The sequence below is a fragment of the Scleropages formosus genome, chromosome 17 (genome assembly GCF_900964775.1).
Source record: "Scleropages formosus chromosome 17, fSclFor1.1, whole genome shotgun sequence".
NCBI classification, from domain to species: Eukaryota; Metazoa; Chordata; class Actinopteri; order Osteoglossiformes; family Osteoglossidae; genus Scleropages; species Scleropages formosus.
This window is the reverse complement of record NC_041822.1, coordinates 16,879,075-16,902,164: the sequence shown is the minus strand read 5'-3', so window position 1 is coordinate 16,902,164 and position 23,090 is coordinate 16,879,075. Positions and strand designations below refer to the sequence as shown.

Below are 23,090 nucleotides of genomic sequence, written 5' to 3'. Positions count from 1 at the left end.
CCATGCTGTGGAAAAACTAAAGGAAAACTGGGCTCACATATTTTCAAGGAGGACTGTATATATATGCATTAAGCCCTTCAAGAATGATCATCAGCAGCAATGAGCGAGGCCAACAACTATAAAACAAGTAATTAAGTAATTTCTGTATCTATAACTTTTAAAAAATACATTATATATAGAGTATATATATATAAATTTATCATTTAAAGTAAAATAAAAATTGTTAGAATATAATGAAATAAGAACATTTTTTGTTCTTACCATTATTCCAAGTGTAGACTAAAAGGTCACATATGTAGATTGATCAGTGACTGTTTAAGATGCACGGCCATGTCAGCTACTACAATTGCTCACTTGATTCAAAAAACCTTCATGGACACAGGTCCGATTCATAAAAGCTTCATGAAGGCAATAAAATTGGAAAAAAAAAAATTTTTTTTGTTTAATTTTATAAAAAATTTCAATAGAAATTTTCTTAAAAATTCCAGAAAAACATGGAAACTGCATAATACTTTCATGTTTTATACTACTTTTCCTTATAATGTATGGATTTGCTTTCAAGTTGAATTCGACTCATAGCGACCACTCACCTAGTTTCCAAGGCGGGGGAGGAATAGCAGTGGTTTGCTAGTACCTGCCTCCACTGGTGTCTTGGGGGTGTGCAAAAACGGGGAAAAAACATGCTAATTCTGTACAAACTGAGCTGGACTCGAACCCACGCCCATGGATCAATAAGGTACCGGCTTTACCCAATGTACCACCATATCCCCCTTTCCTTACTCTATTAGGCATCATGTAAGGTGATTTAGGGTTGTGTTTAGAATTGATCAGAATTTTTCCCCTTAAAAAAATTAGAATTAAGTAATTTAATTTTTTAATCATTCTGATATTCATTTGGTTTTCAGAAACAAATTAGAAACAATTAACGGGGATTAGCGTAATTGGATAAACACACAATAACAATGGAATGTAACATGACAGAATTAGGCCTACAGAGCTGACAGTGCAGTGTAAAATATCTCTTCATACTAATATGAATGTGCTCACATAGATATCTAGTCACAAAATATATATTATGCAATGTAACATCTACGCATATGGCAAAGGTTTTACATATTGGGTATTTCACTTTACAGAGGAATCAATCTTATAAATACATCCTGTGATTTCATTTGTATATGAACATCATTTTTTTTTCTTTTCACAAACCTAAAGCCGTAAGCTTTGTAATTTCGAAATTGTGCTGTTATATCAAAATGATCCTCTGAAGATGTAACATTTTTGTATAATTACACCACTTTCAAAGATTTGTAGTGTAATATGATTTTTAAAGAAGCTGAAAGTTAAACTATTTCAGTGCTGGATGTTGCTGTTTAATGTGACTGAACTTATGAAGCAGATTTGACTATTTCGAGGCAACATTTTATTTGTAAACTTGTTGATGTCACTATAAATTGTGCCACAGTTGTGCCTCACCAAGGCCGAATTTCAGAGAGTCAGTGAATAAAGCTCTGCGTGTAGAAGGAGTTTAGGATCAGTTTTTGTTTTGATGTGACCAAACACAAGTTGCTGTGCAATAGTGAAACGTTTGCAATTTAATTCGCAGATTTTTTTTTCCTCCAATTTCGAATGAATATTTTTCAATGAATGAGTGGTTACTGACAGAGTGAATGTTACTTATTGTAATTGCTTGCTGTTTTTAAGAAATCGTATTGTGACAAAATGTTCAGTTTGATGAATTTTGTTAATAAAGTGTCCCAGTTCACTGCACTTCTGGTGTGTTAATTTTTGTCCAGTTCACATCAGTTTTTTTTTTTTTTTTTTTTATTTAACCATTGCTGAAATGTCTTTCAGGGGTGTGGGGGCGCAGTGGGTTGGACCGGGTCTTGCTCTCCGGTGGGTCTGGGGTTCAAGTCTCACTTGGGGTGCCTTGTGATGGACTGGCGTCTTGTCCTGGGTGTGTCCCCTCCCCCTCCAGCCTTGCGCCCTGAGTTGTCGGGTTGGGCTCCGGCTCCCCGCGGCCCCGTATGGGACAAGCGGTTCAGAAAATGTGTGTGTGTGTGTGTGTGTGTGTGTGTGTGTGTGTGTGTGTGTGTGAAATGTCTTTCAGTTTTTCAAAGGCACTACTGACAAACTTGGCGGCATGGTGGTGCAGCAGGTAGCACTGCTGCTTTACAATGCCTGTTTGGATGTAGGTCTGAATCCAGCTCAGTGTGTGTAGAGTTTGTGTGTCCTCCCTGTGCCTGTGTGGATTTTCTCCGTGTGCTCTGGTTTCCTCCCACAGTCCAAAGACATGAAATTCAGCTTGACTGGACACTCTGAATTGCCCTTTCTGTGTGTGTGTGTGTGTGTGTGTGTGTGTGTGTGTGTGTGTGTGTTTGTGTGTGGCTACCTTGGAATGGACTGGTGTCCTGTCTAGGTTTTACCCCCCAATTTTTCACTCAGTTATTCCAGGATAGACTCTGGACCACTGCAGCCTTGACCAGGACAAGCAGTGAGTCAGTCGTGACAATTTTTTTTTTCTTAAAGATATGGTGAAGAATATTTGGACATTCATAAGTGACTCAAAAGCATCAATTGTCAAGTAACAATATCACATGCTTTTTCAAAGCACATTGACACCGTACACATCTGATACAGTTCTGCCAAGGCATCTTGCATGTTCCATGGTAATACAGCATTGTGTCCCCACCTGTATCCTTCATCAAGGTCCTTAGGCTAAATATGTCATTATCTTGGGTTTATGCAGGTTAACTGAAGCCAGATCATAACTCCACACTGCCATCTAGGGCAACATGTGGAAAACATGGAGGATTAAAGGATCCGCTCTCAGTTCTCAGCACAGGAGATAATATAAAATAACTTTTTGCAGGTCAAAATAACCCCCAGGATTTCTCCTGGCTGTTTTCTGAAATTATGTGTGATATCATAAACACAGAAATCCAAAAAAAAAAAAAAAAAAAAGAATGCAACCAGTCAGATGAGACTGTAAAAATAAAATCTGAGAAACACAACCAAAGTCAATGTTGAGTGCTAAGATTATGACTCTCAGTGAATCTGTTGAGACGTTGTCAAAACTGAAAGACAGCTCCTTGTATTTATGCAGTTTTATGAATTTTGCTTGCAGCCCAAATCAAGAAATGACTACAGCAAATGTGGGGATTAAAGTGGATGGCTTTGAAGAAAATACGTGAAAACCTGGCACTAATATACATACAGTAAATCAGAGTGTACCATCTGATAATAAAAATGTCTATATGAAAATGAACTCTAAAATTATGAGACAGCAGTGGCTCCCTGCCCTGCCAGCTTCACAATAGGCGACAAATACAAATGAGACCCCAGGAAGCCAAGCAGTCTTTGAGAATGTCAATTTGTCCAAGGTGACTTATGATGGACAACAGTCCCAGAGTTGTAAGAAGAAAAAAAAAGAAAATATTGTGGAACAAAAACTATAAGAACTGTTCGCCTTCCCAACAGTTGACCTCAGTTTGATGTCCAGCCGACTGACACAAGTTCAGATGCGGTAAGTAATACAGCTTAACGGCTGTTCCCTCGCAATCTGAAATGCTCTGCCACAAAGGCCACTCTTGCTCCAGCATCTGGAGTTTTGCTCCAGTAGGAACACCCTCCTGTATATATGAGGAACCTGCTGCCAAACATTTTTAGTCACCTTGACAAAGGTGCCACAAAGTGCATGTTAATCATTAGCCTATTTCCCTTAGCAATGCTGCACACTAACATGAGTTAGAGTTCAAAGTTTTCCTATGAACATAACACCAGTTTTATGCCTTTTCTCTCAGTCCAGATTGCAGGTTGCATGTTTTTACTTTGCTCACGTGGATAAGAACACATTCATAACAAACCGCATGGACAATACGCTGGAAACAGGCTAAGTATCGATGACATAATGTGGCGTATCAGCAGGCTCTCACTACGTACAACTAACCAAGCTTACGTACAGCACTCCTGTACCTGACACCATTAGTGAGGGCTGTAACTCAACACTGCCCTCTGAGACAGTATGACATGAGAAACAATGACAAGATGTGTCCGTTAAAACCTCCAGAGCACATTGAGTACGCCGTTGCCATAGATACCAGACAAACAATGTCTTTGCAATGCAGTGCACTGAAGGACATTGACTCACAAAATGTAGTGTCTGTATAAAAACTAATGTAAAAAACAAGTAACCGTACTTACAGGGACAGGCATTATGTACTGAAAATAGCTTGCATGGACCTACACTGCGCTGAGCTGCTAATAGATTTCAGATTCTATTTCTAATCTGCTCATATTGAAACAAGGTAGGTCATGATGGAATGCTAAATGTTAGATGTCTGGATTGTTTGTGCTCATGACTGTATAATACAAGTTTTCCAGCGTTAACGTCATGATCGAAGATGAGTAGTTGAGGACCCAACTGTGGATGCGTTTACGAAGAGGTAGGCGAGAGGTGTTGTCGGGGACAGGCGCGTGTCGATCGATGCGCAGGCGTTATTCTTGGGATGAGACGAGAGACGTAGTAGTCAAAAGAGCAGAGCCAAGGGTCAGAAGCGAGGATGCGAGAGCAGGAGCAAAGGGAAGGGAATGAAGGAGATCTGGGAAGACGAGGAGAGGAAAGCTGCATACTGCTGATGGGCTGGTGAAGCGGTTTCGCTCGATGAGGTTCCGTGGCCAGGTGTGCAGGAGTGGCCTCTTAATACCCCGTCTCTCTGATCGGAGCAGGTGGGGTCATCAGGTGCGACAGTTAAAAGGATGGAAATACATTTTTCGGTTATTTCAGGAATAATCTGCCATAACTGTAACAAATTAAGCAACTCTAATGCTTCAAGCGTACCATGTGTACAAGGCAAACACACAGAAAAGACTTAAAATTGGAAAAAAGTTCATTAATTTTCTTTATCCACAGCAATATTATTCGTTGTTTACATCACTCTTTTTAGTTCTTCGCTGTTTTTAACATTCTATATTTTTTTAGTTTCGCACAACTGCTTTATTGGGTCTGTTTTCCTTTTGCGTATCAGGGCCACTAACGCCACCCATTTACAGCTGATAAAGGACTGTTATATATATAACATTTTGAACTCTACTAATTTTATTATAAGGTAATTCTTGAATACTCACATTATATTACATTTACTTCCACAACCTTTATAATGACAAGTGGTTAACAGAAGTGAATAAGTGAGAGATTAAATGAGGATATTGCATTTACATGTATAGTTTAGAGGAGACAATACATTCAACAACAGACAAGGGCTTAGAAAACAGGACCACAACTGACATAAGTCCCTTTAGTTTCTCATGTATGTTTTTTACTGGTACGTAATTAATTCCCGTAATTTTAATAATCAGAACTGAGCAAACACAAAGCCTGAATAACCTAAATATGCCTACAGGACATCTAGGGTGATAGGAATTCTGTGGTGAGAATGCTGAAAACATATTTATTCATTAAATATTGTATTGCATATGAGAGGGAGAGTCAGATGTGAGGTAGACCACCGCTGCAATCTTTATGGGGTGTTGGACTGGATCAGACCTTAAAGGCAATGTGACGCTGTTCTCCTGACTACTTTGTAGGCTGTGACCAGACTCTTGAACTTGATACAGGCAGCAATGAGAAACCAGTGGAGGGAAATGAGCAGAAAAGACATGTGAGAATGCTTTGGAAGGTTCAATAAACCCCATGCAGCAGAATTCTGAATGAGATGGAAATGTCTATTGCCAGGAGGCCAGAAGAAAAAACAAGAGGGAGTTGCATCAGTGTAAACCAGAAGGTATCTGAGCTTGGACCAGAAGCTGATAGGCTATCATGAGGAAACAGCAAATCTGCTGAATATGAGATACGGTCTGCAGGAGATTCATATACAGTAGTTGCAATGTGCTGGGAGGTTAGCGGCTCTGATGACTCACAGGTCCTTGACTAGATGCTCATGAAATAACTGAGCTGTCCAACTTGACAATAAGCTATCAGCAAGTTGGTGCACTGGTAAAGAGATAAAGAATGTTTGCTTTAGAAAGATTTAGTAAATGGTGGTCAGCCATCCAGTGGGACATCTAAGCAAGACATGCTGTAAAATGTGATGAGAAACAAAATTGCCCCACACCACCTAGTAGGTTCTACCTAAATGATACCACTTAAACTAGTTTAGTGAGCATCATTTCTATCTTATCATCTCTGGGGAGGTAAAGGTGAACTGATGGTTGACCACATTCAATGTCACAGAGACTCCTAAAAGAATGAAGAGGGAATGTTTGGCAGAGTATTCTGCAGCCAGACTAACATCCATCAAGGTGCTCATTCTGGGTTTGGAATACAGATAACTGATCAGATGTGACAGGTTTGAGAATTTGGAGAAGACTATGTAGTTCTGAACCGGATTGGGGTCAAGAGAAGGATTCTTCAGAAATGGGCAGATGAGAGCAGTTTTGGAAGCAGAAAGAAAGGAACCAATGGAAGGTAGACATATAAGGATGGAAAAGATTAAAAGAATGAGTAGAAGAGAGTCTGGAAAAGGGAAGGCAAAGCTGTACTGTGAAGCAGGTGGAGAGAAAAGGTATAGTAAATGTAAACAGAAAAAGTGGTCTGAAGGAATCTGTTGCTTTTGTGTTCTCGTGTGTACTCGTCTTTTATATACAGTAGCCTTAGTACTTTTAGAAATCTAGAGTTTTTGCAGTAACATAGAATACTTGGAGTTATTTATTAATATAGATAGAAATTTTATTCAAAAGAAATTCCACAAGGCTACAGTCTACATACAAGAATTGACAGAAGACAGTGGAATAAGACAAGAGTAGATGGTGCTGCACATATAGACACCAGTTGTAAATAATTAATGAACTGAAAAGTATTGCTGACAGATGAAAAAGCAAGAGATTAAACCTAACCCTATTTATACATCCTTGCCACTTTTGCTTCTCTACCAATAACCACTGAACACAATGGACCACATATACTGTAAAATGCATGTAGAAATAGATATTTATCATTTGTATTTGTACATTTACCTGACACTTTACTCCAAAGCTGCTTACAACAATTTACCAGTCTTTTTCAACTGGGTAATATTTCACTGGAGCAATTTAAGGGTAAGTACTTTGCACAGGAGTAGTACACCAGGAGACGGATGGGATTTCAGCCTGGGACCTCCAAGTCCACAGGTGTCAGCTTTAACCAGTGTGCTGTCTGCTGGTGTTGATCACTACAGAATGTGTGTAGTTATGTAGTTACCTAAAGACACTGGGTGTTTGTACTTCCAAATCATTCCCTTGTTTAAGAGGATTGTGGTGCGCTACAGTATTAAAAGAGGTTGAAGTTGCATTGCAGGGGACTTGTGTCACTTGTGCAGTGGAGCTTCACAATTCAAGTTTGTGTGTTAACGGAATTAAAAAGCTCAGAAGAAAGTCTGCCTTTGTCTTGTCCATCCATCCATCCATCCATCCATCCATCTTCCTCTGCTTATCCAGGACCGGGTCGCGGGGGCAGTAGTCCAAGCAGAGAACCCCAGACTTCCCTCTCCCCGCACACCTCCTCCAGCTCCTCTGGGGGAACCCCAAGGTGTTCCCAGGCCAGCTGGGAGACGTAGTCTCTCCAACGTGTCCTGGGTCTGCCCCGAGACCTCCTCCCAGTGGGACGTGCCCGGAACACCTCTTGTCTTTGTCTTGAAAAAACCAGGATTCATTAGAACAAAAATAACAAAATTCAACAGTGAAGAAAAGTTAAATTATTAACAGCAGACTACAGTTCTTCTGAAAGAACAAAGTCTTAGCAGTGAAAACAGCAGACAAATAAAAGGTGAGAATATTTTTGTGAGTCATCAAGTCAATCTATTTTCTGTCTGATTTCAGAAATTATCGTTATTATTCTTTATTTGTGATGCTGTTGCTGAATTGCTCTATAGGACATTCAACCTTTTTTAGATGGGATCTGTGAAGAATTAACAAAAGCTGAGATTCAATAATATATTATACTCTGCAACTTCCGTCACCTTCTCGGCTTGCTGATATGAATATCATTGTATATCTTTAGGGGATGCAGTGGTGCAGCAGGCTTGGCCAGCTCCTGCTCTCTGGCCGGTCTAGGGTTCAAGTCCCGCTTGGGGTGCCTTGCGGTGGACTGGCATCCCGTCCTGGGTGCGTCCCCCTCCAGCCTTGCACCCTGTGTTGCTGGGTTAGGCTCCGGTTTGCCGCGACCCTTCTTGGGACCAGTGGCTTCAGAGAATGTATGTGTGTATATCTTTGGGTCTTGAAAATAAAAACTTGAACTTGGAAAAAAAAAAAAAAAAGACTTGGCCAGCATGACCCACTTAAATAGCTGGATTGGCAGCATCTCTAGAAATGGAGTTGATACACCTTTTGGCATTTTACCATGAGGAACAAATCATGCAGAAGTGTCAACAATGCTTCTGTGCTTTGATTCCAGGCCATATTTCTAAATGAGATTGTGTCCCAATATGGTCAAAGGGATATTGTGATATTAGCATCGTACAGCTCTGTTCCTAGATGTAAAAAAAACATAATTTCAGCAGCAGATGAGCACTTGTTGCGCATGAAATTGATTGAAACGCTTTAATTTTCCAGGACCATGGCAGAATGTCGAAAAGAAGCAATTTATTGAGGTTGTACAATAACAAAGTAAAAGCCAAAAACAAGAGCTCCCATGTTAACACTACGAGCAGCTTCTCAGCGCTAAGTCCAAAACCTTCATTCAAAATACATCGTCCAACCTACATATGTTAGTCATTTGTTTAAAAACTCTCATTTTCTTCAAAAATGTTTAAATTCTCTAGTCCATGCTTCCATTCAGAAACTGTCTCTTTAGGTTTCTGGAGTTTTCTATGTTTGTTTTTTGCCCTCACATTGTCATTGAATTTCAAGGTCCAGGAGGCTTAGTTTGTACTACTGTATATTTCACATGGAGTTCAGGCTTTTTGCAGCTATAGTCTACGCCGTCAAAAATAGATAAAAATAGGTATTCCTGACTCACATTATATTGATTATTACCCATTTCATTTTGTTCATTGTGTTTGTTGTGTATATTTGCTACACACAGATGATTTCATGTACCAAACGAGAACAACTAAACACTTCAGAATACATACGCCCTAAATAAACGAAGAAGCAATTATTTTTTTTTTAAAAATACCATTTGAACACATGTTTTTAGCGCACTAAACATTAAAACAAACAGAAGATATAACCGTTGAAATTATTCGGTCAAGGCTTGCCCACAGCCCTACAGTCTTAATATATAGTTTCACAATTTAGCAGGAAGTTGAAAACCCCCGTGTCGATCTATTCGGGAACTGAGATCACTATTTGGCATGCTGCTAGAGGGGAGGGGCCCGGCCGTGGAATTCGCATTCGCCTGCAAACGGAGGCTGAGAGCGTGGAAAGCGGGGGGACGAGACTAACCAGCGGCGCAAACCTTATCAATACCACGGGTAAGCGGCTCCACCACACGCCGATCACCGAGGACATATAGGTGGTGACCTGCGGTCGCGAGTGCAGCGGGAGGTTTGTGTGCGTGCTGCTGGCGTTCGTGGCGAAAGAGAGGGCTTCGTTTTCGTCCGTTTTTTTCCCCCCCTTCCTTTTTGAGATGTGTTTTGGTGGGAGAGACGCAGGGACGGGCGCTTCTTTCCTTTGTTCAACGGCTCTGCGCTGCGGGGTGAAGCTACAGCGGACATACAGCGCTGCAACATGGCTGACATTGAAGAGGGCCAGCGCTGCTCCCCTGCTACTGCTTTCAGTAACCCAGCCAGCAGATCCGTCTAAATGAGGCTCAGCGGCTAGTCTTTTAAAATAAGCAGTGCAGAAACACTCTGCCAGTGCTGTGTACGATCATACGTGCACCGTTTTACGCAACAACAAGCCCTTGCGTTTTCCATTTTTAAGGTCACTTCACGCCTTCTTGCCTGATGATGGTTCACAATATCCTCTTTCCATTGTATGACTGCCTGGCTGGTTAGTTCAGGTTAACTAACCCCGGGCTGATGCTGCAGAAGTCCTGGCCCTGGCAGAGACACGGTCATGTTCTGGAAATTAGGAACTGTTCTGAACAAGTTAATGTGTGCGCGCTTGTTCCCACCTTGATTGCCTGAGTTGCTATATCCACTTCTGAGCCATCGCCACACGTTTATTTTTGCACTTAATAGGGTTTTTTTTTTTTTTTTTAAATGTTCTCGCCATTTCAGAACAAGAGGAGATGGTGCAGATTGATAGCTCCTGCGTTAATGCACAGAATAGGGACAGAAGCTGTTTTAAGTAAAGTTTTTTTTTTTTTTTTTCTTTAGTCTTTCTTTCTTTCAAAGCCGCACGCGCGTAAGGGTAATGCTGGCTTTTTTTAAAAAATCAGTTTTACATTTAAATTTCCATATAACATCGGGAGAAGGGATATGCATTTTCCTCCAAGTTCTTCTTTCTCCCGGGTCATGCCTTCACAGCTGATGAGTTTACAGTAGCTCATTTATACAGTGTTGTTAATGAAGGGGGCGTGGCTATTTGTTGCTAATGAAAGGCAGGGATTGGTTTTCCTGCTCGGGGGTGGAGCATCGTCGCTTCATTTTTTTTTTTTCCCAGGATTTCACATAAACCCTTCACGCAAAATTCCAGGCGAGCCCTGGGGTGGTATTTCCGTGAATTTTGTTACAGTTTTTGATTTGTCGCATGAGGTTAACGTATAACGTCATAGTCTGTGCTGAGGTCGGATTGGACGGGTTCCGAGCTCATGGGGCGGAGCCTGTTGTAGCAGCCAATCACTGCTGTAGATGGAACGACTTTAAAAACAAAAGCTACTTCTATTTCAATTTGTTAACGGTAGGAAGACTAGTATGTATTTGTGGTGTTAAAACAAAATGGTTGGTCAGTTTTAAACAGTTTGTGGGTCATTGCTTAGAAATGTACAGTAATATTTAGGCCAGGGCATAGTGTGGTGGGTGTGAATTAAAAATTTTGATAACTGAAATCCGTCTAAAGGTGTTGTTGAGCCTGACTGTAAATGGGCAGAATACACAGCATTAACAATATATGCATGTTAGTTTGCATTGTCACGAAGAGGTACTACGCAGGATTTTTTTCAGAAAGAGAAATGCATAAATTTGCTTTCAGATGATGAAATTAAAGTTTCACATTTTGCGTGTGTGTGGTCAGCTTTTACTGTTACATTATTTAATTAAGCGGACACTTTTGCCTCAAAGCGACCTGCAGCTCATCTGGGAAGAGGTCTTGTTGGATGGCCTTGCACCACATTGCCTAGAACCTCAGCATGACGACTCTTCCAGCCTTATGTAACCGGATCTGATTGGTTTGGACACATTCTGCAGTACTACTGTGCAACATTACACTGCTGAACATTGTCATGATGACATACGGCGGATTCGCGGTGGAAACGGAGAACGGAAAATTTTGCCTTTACACTCTAATTGAATATTTGACTTAGCTGTATTTATTCAGTGTGATGAGATGTCCTCAGTATGATGTCCTTGCGCTGAAACAAAAGTCTACCCTGAAGCATATTTTTCAGAATATTCCAGATGTTTTTCGCTATCCTGTTATATTTACTGGCAAGATTAACATGTGCTAAAAGTTGTGAAGCTACTGTGTTCCTTGATGCCTGCAAATTCTAGGTCTAGTGAAATTTTTGAGAACAACAAATACAGAAAGGGTTAATGTTGAGCCCCTCTCCTGCGCTGCGGTACATGACAGATGCTGTATCATTGGTGTCTTGCAAGGCTGGAGTTCCACCTCTTTCTTGGGTGGTGTGAGAGCGTGGCCGTGAGGAGCTTCTGTCTGCATGGTGGGGAGGGGAGGCACATTTCCTCCTGCTGTGGCCTCCTCACCACATTGGGCAGCGGAGACATTTTCACCCTAGTTCTGCAGCTTCGCTGCTCACCTAAACCCAGATGAATGAAGACTCCTTTCGGGAAGACGGCAGGCCAGAGGTCCAGAGCTGATGCAGGTGCGGCCCCCTGTGTCTCTGGTGTCTTCCTTCTTCTTCCCTACCTTGTTTTGTCTTGTTCCCTCTGTTTTGTCTGTATCTAACCTTGACTGTTTCTGAAAAGTTGTGAGATTTTAGCCAGAGGTACAACATGTTAATGTATGTACTTGTCAGCTTTGTATCGTTAAACGAAAGTCATTTCACGTGTCCCATACATTTCAGATTGATGCTTTTTGTCAGTGCTATGCAAATATTGAACAGTACTATTTTATGTGTCTAATGTTCTCATAGTCCGGCATGGTGGTCAGAATGAAGATATTTCAGCACAGTAATTAAACACGTCTTACTGTTTAGATATTTGAAGTGGCTGTGGTGACTCATCAGGGAAATATGTGAGAGATTAGTAATACTGTTTACTGAAGTCATAAGTAATGTGATGGGTAGATACTGTACAGAAAGCTAAGCTACTGTATGATGTTTTTTTCCCTCAGTGGAGGTCAGAGAAGTAGATGCTTGTTAGAATACTTGGAATATGGCAGTATTGCTGGACAAAATAATAATTGAATATTGATATTCTCTCACCTACTGGTGAGTGTGCTGTATTCAAGCAAATACATTTTTATAGTATGGTCTCTTGAAATCGCATGTTATCCCTTGTGACTATACAATAAATAAAATAAAGGAGAGATATGTTCACCTCTTTGGTGGCTGGAACACCATGATTATGATTGAAGGGCTGTTGTCCTTATTAATAAAGCAGTGTTACAAATCCTGTTATTGCAGATTGATTTCACAGTGAATGAGCGTTGGTTTTTTTGTCTCATCATTCAGTTGTACAAAGCAAGTTTAGTTTAAAAAAGGTTTTAACACATGAACAAGGATCAGCACGTTATAGTAAAAAGATACAGATGGGCTCTTTCACTGTATGGATCGTGTAGGTATAACCCTTTCGAAGACAGAATTTGCATTTTTGTTCAGCATTTCATGTGAGGATACAGATGTGATAACGTTAAACTGAGGTCACAGCTAGTTTTTTTTTTCTTTCTTTCTTTTTTCAATTTCAGGTCATGCAGGTGTATCTGCAAATATGATGAAAAAGAAAAATTCCCACAAGTAAGTTTCTCTTTCCTGTCCAACCCCCCCACCTCCCTCCAAAATGCAGTCTGCTCTGCATTTTGAGTAAGTGCTGTGCTATACTCCTTACAGTTGTTGGGTTTTAAAAGCTGTAGAAACAATTTAGAATTTTTTGAAGCACTCAAATGCATTAATGGACAGAAGTCTAGCAGTCTTATGGAGTTATTAGTTGTTAGAATTAGCTTTAGCAACATCCTGGTGCCTCCAAATGCAGTTCTGCATCATTATCCTTTCCTATGAATATTGATGTTCATCTAATAATGAGAGTGAATGAGGACAGTGTTTGTGTATAATTGTAACCCATTGCTGTGGTTACATGTCGGATACAATTTACTCATTTTAGAATTTTACATTTATCTGTAGTACCTTTGATTAATGTATTTAGTTTGAATTATGAGTAGAAATACCATGTTGTTCAAATTGATGAATCATTGTAAAGTTTAACATTGTGGGATGTATTCGGAAAAGATATTAACCCAGTAAATAGCAATCATTTAAATTAACTTCATTAAATATACTGAATATCTGCTGTCTGATGTGAGGTTAGGGTTATGTTTAGCAGGATAAAAATTAGCTGTGTTTCTTTGAATAGCGTACACTGTCCATGCATTTACATTTATTCATATAGCTGACACTTTTCTCCAAAGTGACTTACAGTGTTAAGTTACTTAGTTATTTACCAATTTATACAGCTGCATAATTTTACTGGAGCAATTTTGGGGGTGAGGATCTTACTCAAAGGTTTCACAGCCAGAGGTGGGACTACGCTACCAGCTGTCCCATACCAAAGTCTTCATGTGTTTAACCTGGTTACGTTTTCCTTGTGTGAGCTCCTCCTCTGCTTAAACTACAGCTGATGTCCTACCTACAAATGTTATTGGGACTGAGTTGGTTCTTCACTTTAAAAGCTTGTAAGTTGAATGCAATGCAGTGTGGGCAAGGGGTGTGTCATCAGTTCTACCTGCAGCTACTTTTTTTTTTTGTATTATTATTAAAAACAATTGTGTACCTACAAAAACTGTGGCATTGGACTAAGTGACTGCTCTGAGTGTCACATGTCTGTCTGCATCTGTCTGTTGGTGAAATGCACTTTTGTGTCCTCTGAATAGTATGTCACTTTGGAGAAAAGCATATACTAAATGAATAAATGTAATTTAAATGACAGTAACCCAGAGGGCTCCGCAGGGAGGGAGGCAGGCAATAACGGGCCTTATCGGATAGGATTGAAGTGGCACAGTGGACTGATTTGGTCTCTGCCAGCCCCTCCATCTGGTGAGGCTGGATGGCTTGTGCACATGTCTTGTAAGTCCCCTGGTAGAAGGATTTACATCTTGTAAATAAGAGAGCACAATATAAAAAAAAAAAAAAAAGAAAACCATGGTCAGAGCTAGACCAGGGTGCTTGTGTTCATCTATGGCTCTGGCATACTTTTTATTATAAAACCCTACACATCATACTAAGTTCAATAATACCCAATAAAAGCATAATTATAAAAATTAAAAAGATTGTACAGTATATCTTTTTTTGCCAACTGCACATCAGCTGGGAACCCGAAGTATTACAAGGAGTCGAGATGACGATATCAAAGGATTTTTGGCTGAGACAAGGGTATGGTTGGTAGCAATTTAATGAGTATGATCAAGAACACAGACAATGCGTGCTTTTGAGTAGAATCCCTCCGGGGTTCCTACAGGGAGAGCAATACAAGTACACAGTAAGGGTTAGTTGTTCTATCCAGTTGGATTGTTTTAATACGTGTATGGTATAATTTAACTGGACACCAAAAGCTTGTGTAATGCATAAAATCATAAAAAAGATCAACAAGGTGTTGAGCGGAATTAGAGAGGGCTATGGCTTATTATGAGCCCAGGTGCAGTAACTAAAATAGTTACTAAGGATGGAATTCCACACAACTGTGTGGTTTACTGTCAATATGTATACATAACAAATATCAAAATTTTCCTTTTACAGTGGAGAGGCAGCACTTCACTGATGGGCTCAAAACTGATGTATATCATAGGATAGTATCTTCAGTAAGTTGTTTAACTGATTGCTGCTTCTTTGGAAAATGCAGGGCAGAGCTTGCTGTTGTCACCATCACTGTCTATCAGTGCATTGGCACTCAGTTTTAACTGGTATGCTAACTCTCTTTATGAAAAAATAAATTTGGAGCACTTCTGAAAAACAATATAACAGCAAAAAGTAACTCACTGAGAAGTCTAAGTCACCACTGTAATTTCATGCTGCTAACAGATGCCCTTGCTTCGAAATATTTTTATTAGTAACCTAGGCCGCTCAGGCCCAATTCTGGCTATGCCATTGCTTCTGAGTTTGGGCTGTTGAGGAAACGTGTCTAAGCAAATACATGATGTAATTTACTACCTTTTTACCTTCTTTAAAAAATAGGAATTGATTTGATGAAATAAAGATTCAAAAACTGGTAATATACCCACACCCATCCTCTGTAATGAGCACAATATAAAGACTAAACTAATTCTTCAACAACTTTTCCAGCATTAATATTGAACCATGGGGGGGGGGTGCAGCGGGTTTGGCCAGGGCCCGTTCTACGGTGGGTCTGGGGTATGAGTCCTGCTTTGGGTGCCTTGTGGCAGACTGGTGTCCTGTCCAGGGTGTGTCCCCTCCCCCTCCAGCCTTGTGTCCTTCGTTGCCAGGTTACTCTCCAGGTTGCCCTGACCCTGCACAGGACAAGCGGTTGTAGACATTGTGTGTGTAATATTTAACCATAGCATGCCCATAGAAGTCAGAGTCCTAGCCCTGGCAGTGATCTGGGCAAAGAATGTCAAAGAGGCCCTGGGATTCAGATGTCTCATGTAGTGTCTTCGAAAGGATTAATTGCTACCCTGTAAGTGATTATATAATACAGGTTTTACATTTATTCATTTAGCAGATGCTTTTCTCCAAAGCAGTGTACATCTCAGAGAAATACAATGTGTGCATTACAATAGGAGAAAGAGTGACATAGTTGCAGGCGTGATTCTTAAGTTGATTTTTCTTTCCACTTTATGCACCGATGTTCATCGCACGAGTAGGCATCAGCTTAACCATCATGTGTGCAGCATAAGCAATTTACATCTAATCCTAGAGAATTAATTAACAGATAAAGTACAAATAAAAAAATTCTGTCCAGATGAAGAATTTTAAGTAGTGTTTCGGCCATTGCAAGGAAAATCAAAGAAGAAATGTTAACTGAGCCTTTTTATTTTTTTTTTTTTTTTAATGGGCGTTTTTGGAGAGTTCTAGAACTTTCTCAGGGACTAATGTGAAAACGAGCAATGTTGTTGCAGCTTCTTTAAACCATTGCCCTGAAAATAAGACGCTGCACTGATGCTTTGTTCTTGATATAACCTAATAATGAGTAAAGCCAATGTTTGCCTTCAGAACAGTTTGAGTCCTGCTTGGAATATCAATGTCTGAGAATATTATACAATTCCTGAGCTCTGTATGGTATCTCAGCAATAACAGTGCAACACATTAGACTAACTTCTTTTTACCCCCAGTCTGCTCCAACACACCAAGCCGCCCATCCGACTTCTTTGAGAGATGGATGCAGCAGCTGAACACGCCTGGCTGCACCTGTCCTTGCACACGGCACAATCTGAGACTTGCGCTCTTGTTTACCAGTGAAGTTGTGTGTTTCGGAGAGCAGCATCTTATGCTCTCACTTACTGTCGCTTAGCTGAATTGACGCATGGCATGTGAGGCACAATGATGCTCATGCTGGGCTGTGAATACTGGACTTCCAGTTCCTCTTTACAGGACTGAAACCGCGTGCTCACACACACAGAAAATTGAGTCTGCAAATGCTGAATAACCTCTGCTTTATGTGGTATTGGTGGTGTTGTCCTTACTGTAGTGAGAGAGAGAACAGAACTTCTAGGTTCTGTAAGGTTTACGCTGATGTGTATGCTGTAACGGAACAGTTCTGAATGGGGCAGTGTAAAGCAGGGTATTACTGTATGCAGTTATATGCATTTAACAGCTGAATCAATCATTTTTTTTAACAGACCCCTTTTAATAAGAAATTGCATTTTCTGATTTCTTAGAGCCGCTTTGTCCATCTGGCTAGGGACGAAATACTGGAATAATTGGCCCAGGTTTCGTTTTAGTGACCCCACTTTGAAAAGGAACACGTATACCTGAAAGGGGGATTCAATTCACCACATAAAACTGACAATGATTCACATGGTTTAATAAAATGTTGGCAAATCTGAGCCGCTAGAAAATCAGAAATCTTTCTACCTACACCATTTTCCTAACATGTTGTATTGATAAAAAGGCATCTATGTCTTGTAAATACATCATTATTAACTGATGTATAGTACCAATGAGACATTTGAGCACACCTGATGGAAACCTTTTTTAATGAGGCATTCTGTTAAAAATCATCTGCCAAGTCTTCTCAGCTGTGCTGCAGCTCTTTCCAGTGATGTGGGTTGCTTGCGTTTTCACATCTTTCCAGTTCATCTCGTATAGATATTGCATATTGTCTAGGTGTACTTACACTTTTGACTGATACCGTATTATTACACCTCTCTCCTTGGTCTTTTTAACCTATTTTGTTTTCTTTTTGAAGAAATGTTATTTTTTTACTCAACAGAATTTGCACAATAACAATGCGTGTGGAAGACGACAATGCAAAACATTTATTACATAAAAATATTTTTTTTCATATAAGTAATCAAGGGCAGAATAAATTCAGTACGTTATGTAGGTGCTATGATTATACAAAACTGCTGTATGCTGAAGAAATAAATCTGCGGCAGCAACAGGCAAACAAATTATATGTTCATACACCAGTTTTCAGATTGGATCATTGGGAGATTTCTTTTAAACTGTTTGTCAAATAATGTTCTATATTTTGTTTGTGACTGAAGAGCAACTCATTTATGCATTAAAAGTAAAACATAGTGTCAGATGAATATGATTTGCATGAAGCCTGTAAACAGCGAAAATTATTAGAATTAATTTTCCTGATTTATTCATGTTGTTTGCTTTAAGGAGAACTTCCATCTTCTATAGTTTAGTAAATGTGGATGCTGCTGGTTTGATGCTGATTTGATGCTGATTTGGTATTCTTTAATCCTGTGCTCTGAATCACTTCCAGGAAACAGCGCAGCAGCGTGGGGCCCAGCAAACTTGTATCCCAGCCCAGGCGCAACATTGTGGGCTGCCGCATTCAGCACAACTGGAACGAGGGCAGCAACTCTGCAACGCTGTGGAAGGGCACGGTCCTGGACCAGGTGCCCGTCAACCCTTCTCTCTATTTGATTAAGTACGATGGCTTTGACTGTGTCTACGGACTGGAGCTTCACAAAGATGAGCGGGTGCAAGGTCTGGAAGTCTTACCGGATCGAATCGGTATGTTCTGGTGACCGCCGAGTTCTTCGGTTTTTGTTACTTATGCTATTATGCAACTTCGTTAAGTCTTTTTTTTTCTTGCCATTGTAACAGATGAACTTTTGCGCAAACTCATGTGCAGCGCTCAGTTTTATGTGTATGTTGGAATTATTGGTGGTCAGCTCTGGAGTACTGCTCTTAGTGTGGCTTTCTTCCTGCAGCCTCCTCGCGGATAAGCGACACCCACCTGGCAGACATGATGATAGGCAAAGCTGTGGAGCACATGTTTGAGACGGAGGACGGCTCAAAGGACGAGTGGAGGGGCATGGTGCTCGCACGGGCCCCCATCATGAACACGTGGTTTTATATCACTTACGAGAAGGATCCTGTTTTGTACATGTATCAGCTCTTAGATGACTATAAAGAAGGGGACCTACGGATAATGCCAGACTCAAGTAAGTTCCCAGAATAGCTTGAACTATTCACAATTCACGAAGCAGCACTTGAATAGTGCTAAAATACAGAAAATATTATCCTAGAATGTTTTACGTCTGTGGGGGTGCGGTGGCGCAGTGGGTTGGACCACAGTCCTGCTCTCCGGTGGGTCTGGGGTTCGAGTCCCGCTTGGGGTGCCTTGCGACGGAGACTGGCGTCCTGTCCTGGGTGTGTCCCCTCCCCCTCCAGCCTTACGCCCTATGTTGCCGGGTAGGCTCCGGTTCCCCGTGACCCCGTATGGGACAAGCGGTTCTGAAAGTGTGTGTGTGTGTGTGTGTGTGTGTGTGTGTGTGTGTGTGTTTTGCGTCTCATAAAATATTTAACAAAAGTGTTTAACGCTTCTGAAATACCAGAAAGGGGAGCTGAAACTATCACATCAATCTAGTGCTAATGGCTCCAAAAGGGCTTAAGAACATATAAGGACACACAAACCATGTAAAATACTCTGGTAGATGTAAGTGACCACAGCAAGGACTGTGGGAGCTCAGCTGTGGTGCATTACAGTTCACGTTGCTATTACATAACGTTGCTGCACAGTGCATTTTTGTTATCTTAAACTCACTCAGATTTTGACGATGATGGTAAATACTTTAAACAGTGGTTTCAGGTTGCACAGTAATTGTTGGAATTATGGAAGTCTCTAAAGTCAGACTCTCTGGTGTCATGGAGTCCAACCGTGGATGCGAAATGCTTTTAGTAAAATTTTTGGTTGATCAAATGGGCAGTTTTAAATTGCAAGGCGTTAAAGTTGTTCCCTATACTTGCATGAAGAGGTATTGATTGTTTTCTTGTTTAGGTGTGACATGTTTTTCAGTGGATGCCTGAGTTGGGAAGCACTCCCAACTGTTGTGATGTAAGTGGTGATGTGGCTTCTCTCTTGCAGATGACTCGCCCCCAGCTGAAAGAGAACCAGGGGAAGTGGTGGATAGCCTTGTAGGTAAGCAGGTGGAGTACGCCAAAGAAGACGGCACGAAAAGGACTGGTATGGTCATCCATCAGGTCGAAGCAAAGCCGTCTGTGTATTTCATCAAGTTCGATGACGATTTCCACATCTATGTTTACGATTTGGTAAAAACGTCCTAGGCGCCAGCTGTGGCAGGAGCAAATGTGAGTGGAAGGAGTCTGAAGCAGAAATATCCTTACAGACTTTGCCAAATCTCTTTGAACGTTGACAATTTGAGATGAGGCGGATAATTGAGGCTGCTCATCTGAGTGTGGTTTGCTGGGTCCCTGCTGTGGGAGCAAAGGGTTTTTTTTTTTTTTTTTCCTTATGATTTCCAATAGGGAGAGCTCTGCACTACTTAAACTTAATCATCTACTTTTTTTGTATTAGGATCACACGTGGAACACACTCGTTATTTTATCGTATAGACTGTTCATTGAAAATATACTATGGAAATTAGGAATTCAAAAGATTTCAAAAGATTTCAATTACAGTTCAATGGGCATAAATAAAAGTTAGTTTCATCTCTCAAACGTAGAAGGACTTGTAAAGTACAGTTTTTTTTGGTTTAAGACATGCTTGTTCCTTTGGACTACATATGTACACTATACAAATTTGATTACCAGTATTTAAAATATAATTACGTTTTAGACTCGACTGCAGTCTAAAACCTGTGGTATTTGTTTCATAGTCCTGTACTGTCCTTCAATTTAAAATGGTAATTGTTATTAATATTGTTATTTAAAAGTAGTTACTTAATAGGTTTGTAATTTTCATTAACAAAACAATCTCTCGACACATTTTCATATTTTATTTCAGTTCATAATTGTCAACTGAGACATCCTGCACAGTATTCCATTTTCAGTTTTCTGTCAGAGGACTTATTGTATTATCTTAATTCTTAACACTGAGATAAATTATTTATACCTTACATTCTGTTCTTGTTGCTAGGCTACACAACTAAGAATAAAAAAAATTGCAAGGGAATAACCATTTGAGGTTAGTGTTACTACAACAACCACCATTGTGAAGTGTTCTCTAGTGTTGTCTCAGTTCTGCAAAGAAAAAGGTTGTATTCCGCTCATTCTGCTGCTTCCTGATTTTAATTTAAGCCTTAAGGCATGTGCCTCATTAAACCTTTGAATAGCATCAGCTATGAGAAAACTCCAAATGACTTTGTTTGCATTCTCATCTCAACAAAGCTTGCTGTCCAAAGTGGATACCCAAATGGAGTGTTGTATTGCCTTTGTGTCTAAATCAGTTGCTGTGAGGTTTCTTTTTTTTTTTTTGTTAATGGAGAATTCCGGGTCAAAATCTATGGTTCATGTGTTGAGATGTCTTCATTAAAACCAAAGTCGTAAAGCACAGAGACTTCATTTACAGCTGCAGTTTTCTGGTAATGCCCTGATATTAAACACACACACAGACACACACACAAAAGCCTATTGCTGTTATTTGTGTTTGTCCTCAGAAATATTAGTTCACACTAAGAGAAAACCCAGCATGCAGCTGTTCTTCTGCTCTGTGTAAAGGTGTTATTGGTCTGTGGGTAGGATACGTACTGGTTTCTGCCCTAAAGGTTGCAGGTCAGATGAGAGGTCATTTGCACCATTCATCAAAGTATCTGTGGAATTATTTCAGTAAATATTCAGTTGCACATTAAAATTGTAGGCTCTGTAAACTGTTTTCGGTATAAATATCTGCCAAGCGAATAAATGGAATAAATTTTGTGTAAATAATTAATGTAATCAGTGTAATGTAAAACTTGTTTTAAGTGGTAAATGCATACATACACAGCAACTATTCTGACATCAGCTGTTTTCAACTGGCCCAAAATGGTAGTTTGTATGCATATTGTACAGCATTTCAATAAATAGATTTACACCGGAGTTCTCTAAATAAACAGTGTTTTCGTAAATTCAGCCTCTGACCGTTTCATTACTTTGCTTTGTTCTCCGTTGCTTCAAAGTTAATGCTGTATGCCGATGTCTTGCTTGAGCTAGTGGCGGTGGTTACCAGCCTACAGAACACACAGCAAATGTGTACCAGTCTAATTTCTCACCAGCCTCATTGTTTTGATGTTTGTATAGCCAGATTTTAAAAAAAAAAAAAATTCCAGGCAGAATAATTCCATTGGTAATAATTCTTCAGTGCGTTAGTGTTGCTTTTCTTCATCAGGTATCCTTCATGTCATCATTTTACTGTATGAAAGCTAAACCTATCACTTTTCGTTTTCCAGTACTGGTGGAAGAGCTGAAGGTATGACCTCTTCTGGGTTTCAGTTTTGGAATTTCTCTGTGCTAATAATGACCCTTTCTGCAGTGGTGGGCGAAGAGGTAGCTTGGCATTACATGCGACTCTCTAATGCATATGTACGACACTCTTTTGGCCCCTTTTACATTCTGCTATTGTAGAATTTTACCATATTTGGTGTTCCTCCTTTTCTAATCAAGTAGACCATTCTTTTGCATGGGTAGAGAAGCTAAATGTAACTTGGTGTTAGCTGCATGTCAGTCCTTTAAGTTATTTTATGTTCTTTGTGTATATTGTAGCTTTTTTAATTGACTTTTTTGTACTTTGCTTAATAGGATAAAATAGTGGGTATGCAAAACAGTGCCATCTGAAAGGCAAAGTACCAGTGTTGCACAGCATTTGAGGGATCACATCATTCCAAAATTATATAGTAATTTGTGTAAATATAAGGAAATTGGGTTCTCTTGAGTGCCATAATTTAAAGTTCAATAGATACACAAGGAAAATGGCCTTATTTCATTGTGAGGAGAACTGTGTGAATGTGTCTCTTTTTGGCATCTGTGTAGTGTAGTGATGGTGGAATTGCATATCGGAATAAAGTGCATAAAATGTACTGAAAGTGCACATGACACAGTATGGTCCCTTTAACATGCTGTCACTTTTTGTTTATTTGTATGAGACTCTGGAATTTGATGGTTGCGAACACATGTAGAATTGGACGTCTCTCCGTCCGAGTAAATGGATTCATTTGAACCGCTTGTCTTATGTTTTTGAAAGAGCGCAGATAGTTAATGTGACTTGCATTTAAAATTATAAATACACTTAAACATGTTCAGTATTTTTTTATAATTATGTAAGCCTATCCTTATAACATTTAAAATAAAAAAGAACTTTTGTGTTGCAGCTTGTTTTTGTCTTTCGTTGCGACCCACAGCTGTGACTGTTATTTGTTATGAAAGTGAA

The 23,090-nt window shown here is 40.0% G+C and overlaps 1 protein-coding gene across 1 annotated transcript; it reads left to right on the top strand.

Moving 5' to 3' along the window:
- The first annotated feature begins 9,341 nt into the window (after nucleotides 1–9,341).
- LOC108938137 (spindlin-1-like) lies at nucleotides 9,342–21,792 on the top strand. The gene is made up of 6 exons (XM_029259604.1): nucleotides 9,342–9,449; nucleotides 11,736–11,962; nucleotides 13,006–13,054; nucleotides 18,204–18,457; nucleotides 18,658–18,891; nucleotides 19,815–21,792. Exons 2-6 carry the CDS (start codon nucleotides 11,911–11,913, stop codon nucleotides 20,012–20,014), a joined length of 789 nt encoding a protein of 262 aa, XP_029115437.1. The 5' UTR covers nucleotides 9,342–9,449; nucleotides 11,736–11,910; the 3' UTR covers nucleotides 20,015–21,792.
- Nucleotides 21,793–23,090: the final 1,298 nt, after the last annotated feature.